The sequence below is a fragment of the Protomyctophum bolini genome, assembly GCF_963924005.1.
Source record: "Protomyctophum bolini genome assembly, chromosome: 8".
In the NCBI taxonomy this organism is placed as follows: Eukaryota; Metazoa; Chordata; class Actinopteri; order Myctophiformes; family Myctophidae; genus Protomyctophum; species Protomyctophum bolini.
In genome coordinates, this window is record NC_137869.1 from 41876105 (window position 1) to 41895133 (window position 19029).

Consider the following 19029-nt stretch of genomic DNA (forward strand, 5'->3'; position numbering starts at 1 on the left):
GGGGAGAGTCCTTATAGGCGACCGGCAGCAGCAGCTGGGGCGCTCCGCCTTGACGAAGGTCTGCCTGAGCGGCTTTGCTCTATTGTAAACCTACTATACCTACAGTACTGACAATAACAAACGAAAGCATCTGAGAGCAGCACGCACGCACGCACAGTTGAGTAACGCGGTGAGTGAGACGTGTCAGAGTGACGGGGGAGAGTGAGACGTGTCAGAGTGACGGAGGAGAGAGTGACGTATCAAAGTGACGGGGAGAGAGTGGGTTAGGTGTCAAAAGAACGCAAGGTTTCATAGTTATCTGCGACCTCCAGGTCGCAACAATCTGTAATCCTTGTTGCGTGTCCCCAATCCCCCCCAAAAAGTGTTTTTTTGCACCCCTAAAAAAAACAACAATAACTATGCAGTGGATGCCATTGGTTCAGTGGTCGGTGCGCGCCACCCCGCCCCCTCCTTCTCCCCTCCACGGTATAGAACACAGTGGAGAACACCGGCGTTAACGGGCCGCGAACGAACGCGCGTCCCCCCCCAGGCCGCCAGTTGCCCATGTGTATATACTGTACCTAGAAGGCTATAAAAAGGTGTCACGGCACCCACCCGCTCTGAGAAGGGCCTATCTATGCTCTAATAAATGTTACCTGACAGGTTCTTGGTCTGCTCGTGTCTCTTGTGCAGCAGATCCACGTCCCTCAGCAGCGTGTCCATCTCGGCCGTCACCTCGGCCCCGGACAGGCCCTTGAGCCGACCGTAGAACCACACGTGCTCCTCCACCGTCAGACTGCATGCGGAGACACAACATAGACCCCCAGGAGGGTCTCGTTATACAAAAACACTTAACCCATTCTGACCTGAGATCAGATTCATACGAGGTTTCCACTGGACACACACACTGGTCTGATTAACCCATTCTGACCTGAGATCAGATTTTAAGAAATGCCAGTCGTTCTTCGATTTTTCAAAAATAGCAGACCTACAAGCTCATAGCGCGCCACTCGGTGGCGCGCTATGAGCTTGTAGATCTGCTATTTTTCAATAGCTAAAGCATGACATGATGCTAACACCAAAACGGGTTCCCGTTCAGAATGGGTTAAAAACTCAATTTTTTTTGTATTACACAATACACATACATTCTAGTATTCTAGTAGGACCCCCAAATATAACATTTATTAGTCAGTCAGTGCCCATACCCGAAGGCGGGGTTGGCGAAAGGGCCTTTCTGTGTGGAGTTTGCATGTTCTCCCCGTGTCCCCGGCCTAGGGTAGTACTAGGTACCCTCACAAAAAACATGCAGTAATCCTGGTCTCTAAACTGCCTCCCCCTGGCCAGCCGGGGCGCGCCTGATGGAGGGGAAAAGGAACTGGTTGGAATAACGTGTTCCTTCCACGCGCTATACGTCCAACCAGGGAAACTCCCCCCTGTCAGGTGTAAAGCCAAGGAGCGACTTGGACACTCAGGCATGAAGGAAGCATGAGTTCAAGTCAGTTGCTCTCCCCTTGTCCCCCATATATGGGGACTAGGTTGGTGGAGGGTGTGTAGAGCCCAGGATCACATTAGATGATTGACACAGGGGTGAAAAATGGGTTACAAAATCGTGGGATAAAAAATAAAAAAATAAATAAAAAAACATTTATTAGGCCACGGAACCCCCCCCCCCCCATTTGAAAACATAATGCCAGTGACCCCGACGGCTCTATAGCAGTGATTCCGAAACATATCGATTTCATGGACCCCCAGTTTCACACGCATTTAATGGCATTTCTATCTCTGGTATACCCCCATTTTATATAGTAAAACCACTGTTAATGTAACTCTGAGAGTGTACACAAAATGTAACTCTCTGAGTTACAGACCCATAAAGGGTCCATATGGTTCCTATAACTACCGGTATCTCTAATTGAGCTACACTGTATAGGTACCCCCTGGAACCCCCTCCTCAAGTAACCCCCACTTTGGGAACCCATGTTCTCTAGGGGGAAACCTGAAAACCAGAAAATAGCCGATCTGCATGTTGCGCTGTAATCCTGAAAAATCTGAGTGCGTTATGGAGAGGACACAATGCAGCTGAGCTTACATGTCAAAGAGGACGTTGTGCTGTGGACAGACGCCCATAGCGTCCCGTTAGAGAGGACACAGTGCAGCTGAGCTTACATGTCAAAGAGGACATTGTGCTGTGGACAGACGCCCATAGCGTCCCGTTAGAGAGGACACAGTGCAGCTGAGCTTACATGTCAAAGAGGACATTGTGCTGTGGACAGACGCCCATAGCGTCCCGTTAGAGAGGACACAGGGCAGCTGAGCTTACATGTCAAAGAGGACATTGTGCTGTGGACAGACGCCCAGCGTCCTGTTAAGAGAGGACACAGTGCAGCTGAGCTTACATGTCAAAGAGGACATTGCGCTGTGGACAGACGCCCATAGCGTCCCGTTAGAGGACACAGTGTAGCTGAGCTTACATATCAAAGAGGACATTGTGCTGTGGACAGACGCCCATAGCGTCCCGTTAGAGGACACAGTGTAGCTGAGCTTACATATCAAAGAGGACATTGTGCTGTGGACAGACGCCCATAGCGTCCCGTTAGAGAGGACACAGTGCAGCTGAGCTTACATGTCAAAGAGGACATTGTGCTGTGGACAGACGCCCATAGCGTCCCGTTAGAGAGGACACAGTGCAGCTGAGCTTACATGTCAAAGAGGACATTGTGCTGTGGACAGACGCCCATAGCGTCCCGTTAGAGAGGACACAGTGCAGCTGAGCTTACATGTCAAAGAGGACATTGTGCTGTGGACAGACACCCATAGCGTCCCGTTAGAGAGGACACAGTGCAGCTGAGCTTACATGTCAAAGAGGACGTTGTGCTGTGGACAGACGCCCAGCGTCCTGCGTATGATGTCCATGTCGTGGCGGATGTCCAGCCCTTTGATGTACACCGTCCCCGAGGTGGGGGGGAACAGGCCGGTCAAGATGGACCTGACAAAGAGAGAAAACAAACAAAAAAGAAAACCCACGTCAAAACAATTCACGAAAAGCACAGGGAACGTTATGTGTACAGTTGGAGGGGAGTATGGAGCATTGTGTGTTATATACAGAGCTATGTCACAATGTGCAACGTTATAGGTCGCTGTCCGGCAGGAACCAGCTAAGTCCATTGGACCCTCAACTCCACCACCTCTCGACCCCCCTCTCGTGCAAGAAATTGACAACATACTAGACCCGGTGCCTCGGGCTGTCGAGCACCTGTCGAGTCGTTAATGGAAGCTTTTTGAAACGTTTTATTAAACATTTATGAGGTGTCCGGTAAAAAAAAAGGAGACGGCGACTTATGCCTGTTCAGAATACTGCTATATATAGCGGCTAAGAAAGCCATCACGAGGAGATTGTTGAAAGCAGACCCTCCTAGAGAGAGGACGGTGCACTGGATGGAAATGATTGAAGAAATATATTATCTTGTGGAGAAAATGACTCATAACTCTGAGGACCAAGGCGGAGCCATTTGGAGAAAAAAAACGTTGGGGGAAAATGGCATTTATACAAGAGTGAATTAAGCAATATTACACGAGAGGGTGTGGGGGTTTAACGTGATTTATTGCCACGACAGGGATGCGGTCAGGAACGAGACGGAGTCGAGTTCCTGAAGTGGCAATAATCACGTTAAACCACACCCTCGAGTGTAATATTGCAATTATACAACAGTTACCCTTAAAAAAACTAAGAAAATCGCTGAAAGATTATTTTTTCTTTTTAATGACAGATGTAGTCACTACACTATACGACCACAAATGTCCCAAGAAACTAGCTAGCCTATAGCCACTGAGTTTGCTAGCGCTCTGGGAGAACAGAGCAGCTGGATTCTTTGTTTTGATTAGGTGGTGAATGGTGCTGGTTTAACACACGGCTAGAACCAAATTAGATTGCTTCCTCGAAACGACCGTTAGTGGTCTTCAACATGTATGAGGTGTCGGGTAACTAAAGGAGAGGGGACCCTTACATGGTGGTGGTCTTCCCGGCTCCGTTGTGGCCCAGGAAGGAGGTGATCTGCCCCTCGTAGAACTTGAGGTTGAGGTGGTTGACGGCCAGCTTGGCGCCCTGCTTGTAGATCTTCACCAGGTCACAGATGGACACGCCCAGGACCTGCTGAGAGGGCTCCGCTTCGATGCGGTCTGTGTCACGCACGCACGCACGCACACACACACACGCACGCACACACACACACACACACACACACGCACACACACACGGTTATTGTTTATTACAGACAGTGGTTGAAAAGGTGCTCACATTTTTTGAGTGGTGCAACCACTCCTACAACCAGCAAATGTCCGTGTCCGCCCGCCTATGTGTGGTTCACCCATGTGTGGTTAATGTGACGTTAACGAGCACGAGAATGAGTACCAGTAGGGGGCGCTGTTGTGCGCCGTTGTGCCAGAAACAAGAGAGAGTGCTGCAGTTGCCTGCTAATGAGAGAGAGAAAGAGAGAGGCACCACTCAGTTCACACGGGTGTGATTTTTTTTACTTAAAGGGGATAGTTCAATTCTTTTCAACTTAACCCATTCTGACCGGGAACCCATTTTGGTGTTAGCATCATGTCGTGCTTTAGCTATTGAAAAATAGAAGATCTACAAGCTCATAGCGCGCCACCGAGTGGCGCGCTACGAGCTTGTAGGTCTGCTATTTTTGAAAAATCGAAGAACAACTGACATTTTTAGAATCTGATCTCAGGTCAGAATGGGATAATCAGACCAGTGTGTGTCCAGTGGAAACCTCGTATGAATCTGATCTCAGGTCAGAATGGGTTAAGCTGTATGAAATACTTGCCATTAATACAGTGGTTGCAACTGTATTAATTAATTGCCCGAGTCCCGTGGTGGGAGTTCTGCTCTGGTCAATATTAAGTATAGTTCCGGTTTATGGAGGGCACAGGGGGCCACGCAATAAAAGCAAATTCATTCACAAAACTAACGTTCATTTGTTTATTGTTGACCTATTTCTAAAATATTAGCGCAACTTTCGTTCACCCCTCTATCACATGGAACTATTTTTGTGTGATAGAGGGGTAAAAAAAAATGAAGTAAATCTACTTAGTTACTTTACACGACGGATTACGGATTAGTCCTCACTCCACAACAAACAACATGACTGAAGATGATGTCAGTCTTCACATAACTCCAGAAGATTCTATACATGATTGCATAAGCTCTGGTGGACGCACCAAAACATGATATGCATCTCTATATACAAACTAAATACTTATATCCAGCAAATTACAGACAGTCCAAACAGGTCTGGAGCGCACAGCTGAGGTTGTGTATACGAGACAGATTTAAATGTCACAGTTTGTTTTTTGTTTTAGGCAACTTTGTGAGTTTTTTTTTTTAAATGTCCTTACACACTGCATGGGAACGGAGGGGTCTAAAGGCTCATACATAGTCTGGATTTACGGTGGTGGGGTGACCACCGAACTACAACATGACATCACGAGCCGCAGTGAAGAGCAAACCACCGCCACCGCTCCAGCCCTTCTCTCTGTTTTTACTCACCACCGCTCAACGTTATTTCAGCTCCGGTGGTCAGCTCACCACCGGAGCGGTGGTCACCTCACCACCTAAAATCCAGACTATGAATAGGCCTTTACCCTCATTGTGGTGGGTGGGTGCGGGAGGGGTCTTACCCTCATTGTGGTGGGTGGGTGCGGGTGGGATGGGGATGCCAACTTCCAGTGGAACTCCTCCCCAGTAGTTTAGCTGGAACACAAAGTACCAAGGCCTGGGAATACCATACTCCCCTGGTGTGTGCGTGCGCACACACACACACACACACACACACACACACACACACACACATTACAAATTCAGGAGAATTAAGCCTATTGTCCTGGTGTCTATGTTAACCGCTTAAGCCCTATTCTAATTTATAGCGAAAAGAGGCTCACAACATATCCCAATGCAACGTATTGTGAGCTTGTAGATTTTTTGCTTTCATTCTTTTTCTTTTCTTTACTATAATAAAAAAAGTTAATAGGGTGCAACATTTTAACCCATTTTGGGCGAGAAACCCTTTTGGTGTTTCAAGCATTTTGTTATGCTTTAGCTATTGAAAAATAGCATATCTACAAGTTCATCTATGAACTTGTAGGTCTGCTATTTTTGAAAAATCGTAAAAATGCGGCACAAAATCTTTGAATAGATGAATATTGAATATTCTTTCGGAGGGAAAGTTTTGTATTATTTCGACGTCAGGCCTAAATGACGTCAGGCCTTTTGGTCATGCTATAGCTATTGAAAAATAGCAGATCTACAAGCTCGTAGCGCGCCACTCGGTGGCGAGCTACAAGCTTGTAGATCTGCTATTTTTTGAAAAACCGAAGAACGACTGACATATAGAAACATAACATAGCTGACATAGCGTCAGGATGTAGAAGACATTTTTTTAAGAATCTGATCTCAGGTCAGAATGGAAAAATGTCAGGGTGTAGAAGACATTTTTTTTAATCTGATCTCAGGTCAGAATGGAAAACTGTCAGGACGTAGAAGACATTTTTTTTAAGAATCTGATCTCAGGTCAAAATGCTTTAAAGAACCACCATTTCTTCTGTGCGTTAGAATCTGATCTCAGGTCTGCTCTTACCGGGGAACACGGCCTCGATGTACCAGGCGGCCGCGGCGTAGAGGAGCGCGTCCACGTACAGCATGGTGATGGAGGTGGTGAAGCTGTAGGAGTCTCCCTCCATGGGGCTGGAGCTGAGGTTGGACCACTGGATGCCCACGCCCTGCTCCTCGTACTGGGAGAAGTACTCGCAGCCGAAGCCGAAGGCCACCGGGGACAGGAAACTCTGGCACACACACACACACACACACACAGACACATATATTTTTTCATCCCACGATTTTGTAACCCATTTTTCACCCCTGTTGTCAATCATCTAATGTGATCCTGGGCTCTACACACCCTCCGCCAACCGAGAGCAACGGACTTGAACTCATGCTTCCTTCATGCCTGAGTGTCCAAGTTGCTCCTTTTACACCTGACAGGGGGGGGGAGTTTCCCTGGTTGGACGTATAGCGCGTGGAAGGAACACGTTATTCCAACCAGTTCCTTTCCCCTCCATCAGGCTGGCCCCGGCTGGCCAGGGGGAGGCAGTTTAGTGACCAGGATCACTGCATGTTTTTTGTGAGGGTAGCTACCCTAGGGGACACGGGGAGAACATGCAAAACTCCACACAGAAAGGCCCTTTCGCCAACCCTGCCTCGGGTATATGGGCACTGACGACAGCGTCCCCAGCGGGAATCGAACCCAGGACCTTCTAGCTGTGAGGCGACAGCACTACCAACTGTGCCACCGTGCCCCAGAATCGATTTTGTGTGTGTGTGTGTTGGGAGAGACGAGAAGAGATTTATAAAGAGCGGGGGGGGGGAGACGCGCTGCATGTGTGCTCTGATCGAGGCGGTTATTTCTTTAAATTAATCAGAAACTAAATGGTTTATAATACTGACGGCCAGGAGGCGGTGCGTGGTCGTCAGGTGGTCCCTCCAGGCCACACAGAGCACGTAGGGCAGGTAGAGGCTGAAGTAGACGAGGCCGCCGCAGGCCGCCGCCAGGTTGGCCTTGGAGAAGAAGGCGCTGATGAGGAAGCACTGCATGATGGTGGCCGTGGCGAACGCCGTCAGGAAGAAGAACACCACGCAGGGGTCGCTGTAGGGCAGGATGTCGCCCCACTGCGCGCGCGCACACACACACACACACACACACACACACACACACACACACACACACACACACACACACACACACACACACACACACACACACACACACACACACACACACACACACACACACACACACACACACACACACACACACACACACACACACACACACACACACACACACACACACACACACACACACACACACACACAGAGATATTGATTATTTTCTTACTGTAGCTATTATTCTACTGTTTTTGAGCGGTGCTCCAACTCCAAAGAACAGCAATGTCAGTGTTCACCTATGTGTTCGCCTATGTGACGTTTTAACCCACCTATGTGACTATGAGAAACAGAGAGAGAGATAGTGCTGCACTGTTGCCTACCAATGAGAGAGAGAGAGAGAGAGAGAGAGAGAGAGGAGCGGGGAGAGGGGAGTTGCACCACTCAGTTCACACGGGTGTGATTTTTTTTTCTTCGATTAATCAAGTGTATTTTTTGGGGGGATGAGAAAAAACTAAAAACTAAACTAAAATATATATATATATATAACAACAAATCAATGCAGGAAAATCTAATCTAAAATGGAATGTACTCGACGTATAAACAACGTCTGCTGCCCTACACAAAGTCCAAGTGCAGTAACTAAGGAGACAAATGGCTGATATTGGGGTAAAAAAAAGAGATATCGGCAAATAAATGATATTACACTAATTAATTGTAAATAATCTTCTTGAGGTATAGGCTAATTGTTCGTCTCTCCAAAATCATGAAGGCTTTTAGAGGGTATATGCGGGTGACATCATCATCATACCCAGATGTTATGCATGAATGAACGCCGACCGAGTAGCAAAAATCTACTTTCTGGATTTGACAGCCTACATTCATACAGAAACGTCATATCTGATCGCATTAAACGATGTTAGGCAACGGTAAACTCACCTAGCCACTCAACCTATGCATGCGCATACACTCGCATTTGACCTTTTGCATTCGTAGACAAGTCGTTGTGTCCAAAAAGAATCAGTTACTGCACTTTGGCTGAATTTGTAGTGCAGTATGGTTGGGTCTATAATTCGTTATGATGACGTTTATTAATTTTTTTTTGCTTTTTTGCATTTATTGATAGTTGCAAGTGAAGACTGACAGGAAAGAGGGAGAGAGAGAGAGAAGGGGAGAGACACGCAGCAAAGGTCGTCATGAACGGGACTCGAACCCGCGACACGCTGTCAGGCCAGAGCCTATTATGTGGCATGCGCCTGGACCACTAGGCCAGCGGGCGCACCCATGATGATATTTATAATGCATTATAAATATGCACTTAAAAATATAATACATTTTCACAATCAATGCATAACGACATGTGACACGGCTTATGAAGTATCATAACTGCTATAGTTAACACTTAACTTAACCCATTTTGGGGCGGGAACCCCCTTTTGGTGTTTTAAGCATTATGCTATGCTTTAGCTATCGCAGATCTACAAGCTCATAGCACGCCACCGAGTGGCACGCTATGAGCTTGTATAGGTCTGCTATTTTTGAAAAGCCGTGAAAATGTGGCGCAAATCTTTGAATATATATTTCGGAGTGAACATTTTTAAATAAAATGTGGCTTCTGGGGGGGGGGGGGGGGGGGGGTCCCTGGAACTACATATTTTGAGATGGGGGTCCGTGGCCCAATAGAGATAATTCTGGGGGTCCTTGACATGAAAAAGGTTGAGCACCACTGACATAGAAACATGGGTTTTTCAGAAATAATTTAGGATTTTGAAGCCTTTCTTTTTTAATCGACCTCAGTCCAAAATGGGTTAACCCCTTTTGGTGTAAGCATTATGTCATGCTTTAGCTATTGGAAAATAGCGCTATACGAGCTTGTAGGTCTGCTATTTTTGAAAAATCGAAGAACGACTGACATAGAAATGTAGCTTTTTCAGAAAACCGTCAGGATGTAGAAGACATTTTTTTTAGAGAATCTGATCTCAGGTCAGAATGGGTTAAAAAGGTCGGGTCTAATAACGCATTATAATCACACGTATAATGCAGAGTGGGGGGGGGGTACAGGGAGGGGGGGGGGGGGTCCACCTGACCTTGAGCATGGCGATGAGGAGCGTGGCGGACACGAGGAAGGGCACCACGCTGCTGATGAACCAGCCGAGCCACAGCGTTCCCGTTCCCAGGCCCATGATCCTCATGGTCTCCTTCAGCCGCGCCTCCTTCTCGTACACCACGCCCTTGATGATCATGGCCACCGAGTAGATCCACGCCAGCGTCATGAAGAGGGGCAGCGAGCGGTTCAGCACACGCAGGAAGCTGCAGGGGGAAAGACATCGGAGAGGGGGCGTGAATAAATCTAAACTAAAATGTTGCATTTGGCCACTAAATCTACAGTTGATTTAGTCCACTAAAATGTGTTTTGACAGGCCTCGATGTCGTCGTAATGACATATTTTACACTTTGGTTGCATGCTGAAAAATGTCAGCATGCAACCCAGCATAAAACTGGATCTCTTGTCCAATAGTCCCTTCCTAACATTTTAGTCTAGTTTTTATTTGTCGACGAAATTGTCAGTATATTTATAGTCTTAGTTTTAGTCACCATAGATTCATTTTTATTTTGTTTTTAGTCAGTGAAAAAATGTAGTCGACGAACATCTTTCAATGTCACTGTGACATGGAGGGTGACTGATTTAAGCAGTCACACCTGGCCTCAGTGGCCCGAGTCAAACTAGAACTGGACTCAGAGCTGGGTGCGGCTGCACACCTGTTGTGCATGGACTTGTTTGACTCAGGCCAGGTGTGACTGCTTAAATCAGGAGCTGAGCATGATGAAAACAACGCTGCTATAGTCTGAACTCACACATCGTCCACGTAGCAGGGGTAGGGCATCTGCTGGACGTAGATGCCGGTGGTCGGCTTCACGCCGCTCAGCACGCGGGTCACGGCGCGCTCCACCAAGTCCTGGACGTACACGAAGCCGCCCCAGACGTAGCGCATATCGCTGAACGGCTCCGCCGCCGGCCCCGGGTCCCAGAACCTTGAAGCAAGAAAGAGGACGAAAAACGGACGGACGGGAGGAGTGAGTGAGTGAGTGGGTGAGGAGGAGGAGAAAAGAAGGGAGATGGAGGAGTGAGGAATGAGCTACTTCTTTGTATGAATCGGCCATTAGTCATTGAATTATTATTTTTTCTCGGTTTTTTTTCATGTCATGTGAAAGCAGGGAATCATAGCTTCAAATTGACATATCGGTTGTTCAGATTGACCCACCAGTTTCGGAGATACGACAGTAATGTCTTGCAGAAAAGTTACAGCGAGTTGAGAAAACAGGCTTGGAAAGGTTCACTTCTGTGTGGACTCGAACATTACATGTCTAAGCATTTATTTCACATTTACAATGTCAATTTCATCTCCGACATTTATTTAAGACATGCTCTAGTAGTATGTGAAGAGTCTGTCTGTGCTATTAAGTCAGTTTTAGTCAATGTTTTTACATTCCGAAAATGGTCCGTCCAGCAGCTCAATAACGACCTCCGTCCGCCTCACCTGTCTTTGATCTTGTTGGTGCGCGTGACGTCGTCGATGTCCATGCGGATCTTGTAGGTGACGTGGGGGGGCAGGGCGGGGCTAGAGGCGTTGGGCAGCAGGAAGACCACGCCCGCCCAAAACTGCCTGTCCTCCAACAGGTCCATGGCCCTGTCGACCAGCTGCCCCTCGGTCTCCACCCCCTCCAGCTTGTTTATGGAGAAGCACTGAGAGATGAGAGAGACAGAGACACAGAGACACAGAGACAGAGACAGACAGACGTGATATTATGTCAATGTGATGATGATGAAATGAAACTATATGAAATAAACCTAAAAGTATCTCCCATATTTCAACTTCCTATGTGTTTTCATAAATACAAATACAAAAAAAGAATGACAAAATAAACAACAGTTTTGAACATACGAGACTTTCCGCTCGACAGCGACACATCTCTGGCGTGAATTCAGAGTTATATAGAGGACAGAATGTGAATATTAATATTTAAAAAAACAACGACCCGATACAGTATGTGAGTTTCATTACAGTGAGACAAACACACGCACACTACTAGTAAATACAGCATGAAGCCATTCAGACCTGGGTGATCTGTGCGAGCGTGGTGATGGTGTGGTCGAGGTCGTTGTACACGTCCAGCCAGGTAGGGGGCGCTCCGGGCTTCCTGGGGGGGGTGTCGGGGGAGGGCGTGGACAGGAAGCGGGCGATGCGCGACGCCGTCCAGGAAGTGTCCTCCAAGCGCAGGTTGACCAACACTGCCACCTCCGGTCTCCGCAACAGGTCCTGTTGCGCACGCACACGCACACACACACACACACACACACACACACACACACACAGACACACACGCACACACACACTTAACAATTTAGGCATTTATATCAGGCGCACTTAATCTGGAGATTCTAGGCCATTGCAATAATATGTGAAGAAAAAAAAATCTAATATGATTTCTAACCAAACACTCAATATCGATTATTTTTGGACAATATCGGTGCAAAACACCATAGGGGGCCCTATTTTTGACGAAAATAGGGCCCTAGATGTGAGGGCCGTGTTATGGTCCGAACCTCTACAAAGCTCACAAATATAGGTTTTGCGATTCGAGGCGCATTGCTGATTCGCTACACAGTGTGAGGTTGTAGATTGGTTGTCAAAAAAAAAAACATTCAAAAGATAATGATGTTCCTATAACCCATTTTGGGTCGGGAACCCCTTTTGGTGTTAGCATTATGTTATGCTTTAGCTATTGACAAATAGCAGGACCTACAAGCTCATAGCGCGCCACCGAGTGGCGCGCTACGAGCTTGTAGGTCTGCTATTTTTTTTAAATCGAAGAACCACTGACACAGAAACATAGCTTTTTCAGAAAACTGTCATTTTCAAACAGACATTTTTTTTAGAATCTGATCTCAGGTCAGAATTAGACCCATTAGGTCTCTCTAGAATCCCCACCCGTAGGAGCTGGATCTCCACGCTGGTCTCCATGTAGGTTCTGACGCGAGGCCCCACCTCCATCCAGGCTCCGTTCAGCTCCTGTAGGATCTGCAGGTCCTGGAAGGTCTGGTTCACCTAGAGCAGCAGCACAGAGGAAGGACAGTTAGTGTTATAGCGGCTTTTGTAGGCTGTTCAAAAGGAACAGCCACTTTCAATGTCACCGTGACATGGAGGGCGACTGATTTAAGCAGTCACACCTGGCCTCAGTGGCCCGAGTCAGACTAGAACTGGACTCAGAGCTGGGTGTGGCTGCGCACCTGTTGTGCATGGACTCGTTTGACTCGGGCCAGGTGTGACTGCTTAAATCAGGAGCTGAGCACGGAGAGTATACGCGACACTTTGTATGACGCGCACGCAAAAAATAGCAGACCTACAAGCTCGTAGCGCGCCACTCGGTGGCGCGCTACGAGCTTGTAGATCTGCTATTTTTCAATAGCTAAAGCATAACGTAATGCTGAATCCAAAAGGGGTTCCCGCCCCAAAATGGGTTTTAAACACCCAACGCAGCAACAATAACACACAACCAATGGACAAGCGGCACTGCGGCAGTATAACTTCAAAGCAAACTGTGTTCCAAAACAACAGTTTACACACGGTCAAAGTCGACGTCAAGTTACTAGGAGAGGAATATCTTGTCCTCCTTCACTCCCTTCTCCAACACCGTCCTAGATTCATCTTCGGACAATTTTGCCACTATTCTTTTTGTTTATTGACATTAGTTCTGCTTTCAACACCCTTCAATGTTGTCACCAACGTCACCACATGATCAAGACCACAAACAGTTAAAGTAGGTACATCTTTCTCATCAACTGTTATCACCAACATAGGTATACTGTCTGTGTAGCCTCAGAAACCCAGAAGTTTTTATTTCCAGGGAGAAGAAATAAGTCTGGGTCCGAGTCCACTTCAATTTGGCATAGAGTAGCGCAAACGTCGATCACTCTCTGCTGATTTCTGATCGTCTGCACCTTTGTTAAATTGACGCACACACGCACACCCATACACACACGCACACACACACACTGACTCCTCTATCTCTCTCTCTCTGTCGCTCTAATGAATTATAGTCTCATGTCCAACAGCTGCGCACAGTTTCTCCCGGCGGATCCTGCCGGGAGAAACTGCCTAATTATGCCATAGAAAGCATAGGTGAGTTCCAGGCTATATACTGTGGGGACCTCATGTTTTTGTATCGTCTTGGTGTTATCATGTGCTCCGTGTTGTTTTTGATGTGGGTGTTTGAACAGACTGTGAGGAGGACGAATATCCCTCGGGACAATAACGATTATTATTAGCTGGAAGGTCTGGTTCACTTAGAGCAGCCCATGAGGAAGAGGACAGTTAGCATGGGGTTTTCAACTGGTGGTCCCTGGCCAGGCCATGCATTCAGATTCAGATTTATGTTTTTTTTTAAGAAAATAAAATATTACCGTTCCTTTTTTGAGGCCTCCTATGCACAGCTTTGTGCGTTTGCACCACGGAATGTGATGATGGATGATGATGCATGACGATAAGAGCTCCCCTCACTTCACACACACACACGTGTGATTTTTACTTTCATTTGCATATTCACATATTTCATGTCAATGACCCCAGAAACTACAGTACCGGTATATGTAATTGGCCTCCTCCCCCCCATCTGAAAATATGTTGTTCCAGGGACACCCCCAGCAGCAAAGATTTGAGCCAAAAACGTTCACTCTGAAAGAATGTATTCAAACATTTGGGCCACATTTTCACGAACAAAAAGATATAGCAGACCTACAAGTTCATAGCGCTATGAGCTTGTAGATCTGCTAAAGCATAACATAATGCTTTAAAACACAAAAAGGGGTTCCCGCCCCAAAATGTGTTTTAAGAGCGTTCTCAGCGTGTCGTTACCTCCTTCATGACCTCCTGCACGGCGGGCGTGTCCGGGGTGTAGAGCAGCTTGCCGGTGAACAGAGGCTTGATGCCGCGCCACACGATGCGAGACAGAGGGTTGGACTCCAGGCCGTGGATCAGACTCCTACAGTACGGAGCTATAAGGGGTTGTGGATTTTATTATATAACCCATTCTGACCTGAGATCAGATTCATACGAGGTTTCCACTGGACACACACTGGTCTGATTAACCCATTCTGACCTGAGATCAGATTCTAAAAAATGTCAGTCGTTCTTAGATTTTTCAAAAATGGCAGACCTACAAGCTCGTAGCGCGCCACCGAGTGGCGCGCTACGAGCTTGTAGGTCTGCTATTTTTCAATAGCTAAAGCATAACATGATGCTAACACCAAGATGGGTTCCCGTTCAGAATGGGTTAGGAACTGTGTTTGAAAAATAAACCCATCATCCCGGCCGGCCTTTCTGTCAGTCAGGGGGGTGTGGCTGGCTGTGCGTCGTTAATGATGTCCATTCATATTTAAATAAATACAGCCAGTTTCTGGAGAAATTTGGAATTAAAATGTGGCCGCAAAAGCCTTGAAACTACAAGGGTTATATAAAAAGCAATGTTGCTGCTAATATTCGTCACGCCCCAGCTGTCGACACATTGCGTTCCTGAGATTCCTCGTTGACGCAACCTCAGCTGGCAGTGACTCGACTCGTAGTAACCACGAAACATTAAATATACATACCTGTATATCATTTTTAGTTTCTGTTGTGCAACGGGCAGCTGCAGCCACCCCGCCTACCCAGAAATGTTTGACTCGTTTCTAGAGCTTATTGTGTATATTAGGTATATTTTTTTACATTCAGGTATATTTAGGTATTATTTGTACATTTCCACCTTCAGCCGATGCTTCATATCCATATGAGTGAAAAGGCCGGGATGATCGGTTTATTTTTCAAACACAGTTCTTATATGAAGAGATCTAAAATCCCCCTATGGGGTAATGGGGATATCAATGCAAATAAAAAGTACACAAACCTGTTGACTGGCGCCCTCTACTGACAGTCAGTAGAGCTCTAGAGCCTACATACTTCTACTACTAATCTAACTCCACTCACAGACAGAGGCTTTTTCAGGCCAGTTTTGAAGTAAGCCAGAGATTCACATTGTTTACTGGCACTGCTAATGTGAACTCTCAGCAGGAAATGATTGAAAACACACCCTTGATATTCCCTAACGTCTAACCCACTTTAGCCCTAGGCCTATAGAGCGTCGCAGTCCCGCCCGCCCCCTTTCATGACGACGCCAGGCCCAGGAAATAATTCCCAATGCATTTTTTTCCCCATAGACATTTCAAAACGTATTTATTTAAAGACCTTTTAAGCATCATACAAAGCCAACTCGAGTTGTGACAAATCATGACAACACAATATCTTGGACCAAACAAATAATTACAAAGAAGAAAAACAATTAAAAAAGTGTTGTAACCTGCCGTTTTCTTCTTCTTTCTAATTATTTGTTCAGTCCGAAAAATGGTGTGTGTTGTCATGACTTGTCACGACAAGAGTTGGCTTTGTACGAGGCTTAAAAAGGTCTTTGAATAAATACTTTTTGAAATGTCTATGACGAAAATGAACGGAGAATCATTTCCCGGTGCCCTGGTAGAGGGGCGGGAGTGCGACGCTCTATATACTTTGCTGTAAAACAAATTGCAAAAATAACAGTCGTTTGCCTATAGAATTGCGTGTCAACGTGACTGTGACATGGAGGGTGACTGATTTAAGCAGTCACACCTGGCCTGAGTCAAACGAGTCCATGCACAACAGGTGCGCAGCCACACCCAGCTCTTGAGTCCAGTTCTAAGTTTGACTAGCAGGCCCAGGTGTGACTGTTTAAATCAGTCACCCTCCATGTCACAGTGACATTGAAAGTGGTGAACATAGGAGTGTCTTTACTGGTGGCGTTGTCTTCGTCCGGGGCCGTGGTGTCCTCCGTGCCGTTCGTCCCCAGGAAAGACTTGATGTCGTTGTCCTCGTACCAGTTGAGCGATGGGATGCGCTCTCCGCCCACCTCCGGGTGGCCACACACGATCCTGGAGAAGGCCCTGAAGCTCTCCCTGGGCAGGGACGAGCGGTTCTCTGGGGAGAGCAGGTACAGCTCCTTGCTCAGCTCTGTGAAGCTGGACAGAGAGGAGAACTGTGGGAGGGGAGGAGAGAGGAGAGGAGAGGAGAGGAGAAGAGGAATTGAGAAACAACAGGAGAGAATATAAAATACCGGTAATGTCTTGTTCTTCCAGCTGCTTAATAGTTAATTATAATGCAGAAATTTAACCTGGGACATACTTGTTACAGTCCTATGTGAGGTCACACTACTGCTGCCATCAGTAGATTCAAACACGGTGTGTGTGTGTGTGTGTGTGCTTACCTCATCCATCAGGGCAGCCAGCTCCTGGGACACAGAGGTCACAGCCTGGCTGATGACCCGCAGGTTTCCTGCATTGGACATCAGCCTCTCTCTCTTAAGAGGAGAAGGGAGGGGAGAAGGGGGGGGGGGGGGGGGGGGGGGGGATAGGTAGTTTTAGTCATATTTTAGTCATCTGAATCTACAGTTGATTTAGTCGAGTGGCTTTTGACATTCTTCATATCAAGGTCCATCACTTATTCGGCGTTTGAGCCACAGACGACCGTTTGATGAGATGTATTCTCTCTCAGACCCAAGACTTTTATTATAATATTTTTGTTGGAATATTCCATAGCCGATCTACAAGCTGGGGCTAAACACGTATTCATTTGGGAGTCCTCGACGTGAAAAAAGAGAACCACCGTTCTCTCTCTACCACGCTTACGGCATAACCAGAGAAACTAGACACAGCTGAGCGACATGAGACTAATTAATTAGAGTGACAGAGAGAGAGAGAGAGAGAGAGGAGTGTGTGTGTGTGTACGTGTGTGCGTCAATTTAACAAAGGTGCAGACGATCAGAAATCAGCAGAGAGACAGACCGACGTTTACGCTACCCTATGCCGAATTGAAGTGGACTCGGTCCCCCAGACTTTTTTCTTTCTTCTTTCTCCCTGGAAATAAAAACGTCTGGCTTTCCGAGGCTATATATATAGTAAGACACTCCTATTCACCACTTACCGTGATGAAGGTGGTGAAGTCGAGCTGGGAGAGGAACAGCCTCTCCGCCCGCTGCAGGGTGTCGGCGGGCAGCTCACACAGCTGCGCCTGCAGCTCAGACGACGACGAGGAGGCCTGGCCTCCTCGTCGTCCGTCCTCCACGCTCAGGTACTGGGCCAGCAGGCTGGCGTTGCACACCAGCTCCTTCAGCGGCACGCGGGCGCCCAGCGTCAGCACCTTGAGCAGCAAGCAGGACAGACAGACACAGGCATTCTTTGGAATGATTCGCAGAAGCATCTGAAGCTGAATCACTTTGGGGGTATTTAAATCCATTTTAAACCAGTGCTATTCAGTATTTTAGCTGTGACGTGAGCACCCCCTCCAGAGATACTTCCGGGTCCTACTTTTGTGTCGCTTGTGTGTCCCCATAGAGTTATACTGTGACGCTCCGTCGGACTAAATCTGAGACGAAAACAATTCCTCGCAACAACAAAGCTGTGCTGCTCTCCCAAATCTGTCTGTGACAGGCCGTCTGCCCCACGCTGGAATACTATCGCCATTATTTTATTGTGTCAACTAAATCCTCATTAATGCAAACTAGATTCAACATACTCAAGCCTGCACACATTCTAAATATGCCCCCGAAATATTTTACAGAGCAAATGATATATTTTTGTTGTCATGGACACATTTTAACCCTCAATGGCTTCCTTTCTGAAAAATCACGTCATTGTGAAAAGATTCACGCCTTTAGATATTCTATTTACAATGAGATGCGGACGGGAGCTGGTGCCACTTGGACCCGGACGTAACGTAGCACTACATAATGACGTCGGACTTAAATACTGAATATCGGCAAATGTGATTGCTTTTAAATGTTTGTCAACTGCCACACGTCCACACCTGAAGTGGTTCATAACCATTTTAGTTCCTGCTTTGCGCTTTAACTGGATATTGTGTTCTATTGTGCATAGTGTGTGATTATATACTGTGTATGTATTGTTTTAATTTTTGTTTTATTTCTATTGTCTATTGTTGTAATACTGCTGCCTCTCTTGGCCAAGTCACACTTGGGAAAATATATTTTAATCTCAATAAGTATTTTAACCTGGTTAAATAAAAGATATGACGATGAGCATCATTCATACAGTCATTATTTTTCTATGACTCCGCAGCTGACAGCCATGGACCGGATTATGATTCCAAGAACTTCCAGGCTGTATGCCACACATGCCCATCATAGAGCACCGAAGTCTGACACTGTCACTTTCAGTAGAGGGCGTCAGTCCCCAGGTTCATGTA

General features: G+C 46.8%; 1 protein-coding gene across 1 annotated transcript in view; it reads right to left on the bottom strand.

The window, feature by feature from the left end:
* Positions 1-19029, bottom strand: part of abca7 (ATP-binding cassette, sub-family A (ABC1), member 7) — a 123654-nt gene that overhangs the window by 92146 nt on the left and 12479 nt on the right. Inside the window, 15 exon segments of the mRNA XM_080770351.1 lie at positions 636-775; positions 2834-2965; positions 3984-4155; positions 5665-5778; positions 6621-6825; positions 7487-7708; positions 9793-10015; positions 10562-10738; positions 11245-11450; positions 11824-12024; positions 12697-12813; positions 14620-14759; positions 16564-16804; positions 17033-17125; positions 17749-17964. Of these exon segments, the coding sequence (XP_080626477.1) occupies positions 636-775; positions 2834-2965; positions 3984-4155; positions 5665-5778; positions 6621-6825; positions 7487-7708; positions 9793-10015; positions 10562-10738; positions 11245-11450; positions 11824-12024; positions 12697-12813; positions 14620-14759; positions 16564-16804; positions 17033-17125; positions 17749-17964 (2599 nt within the window).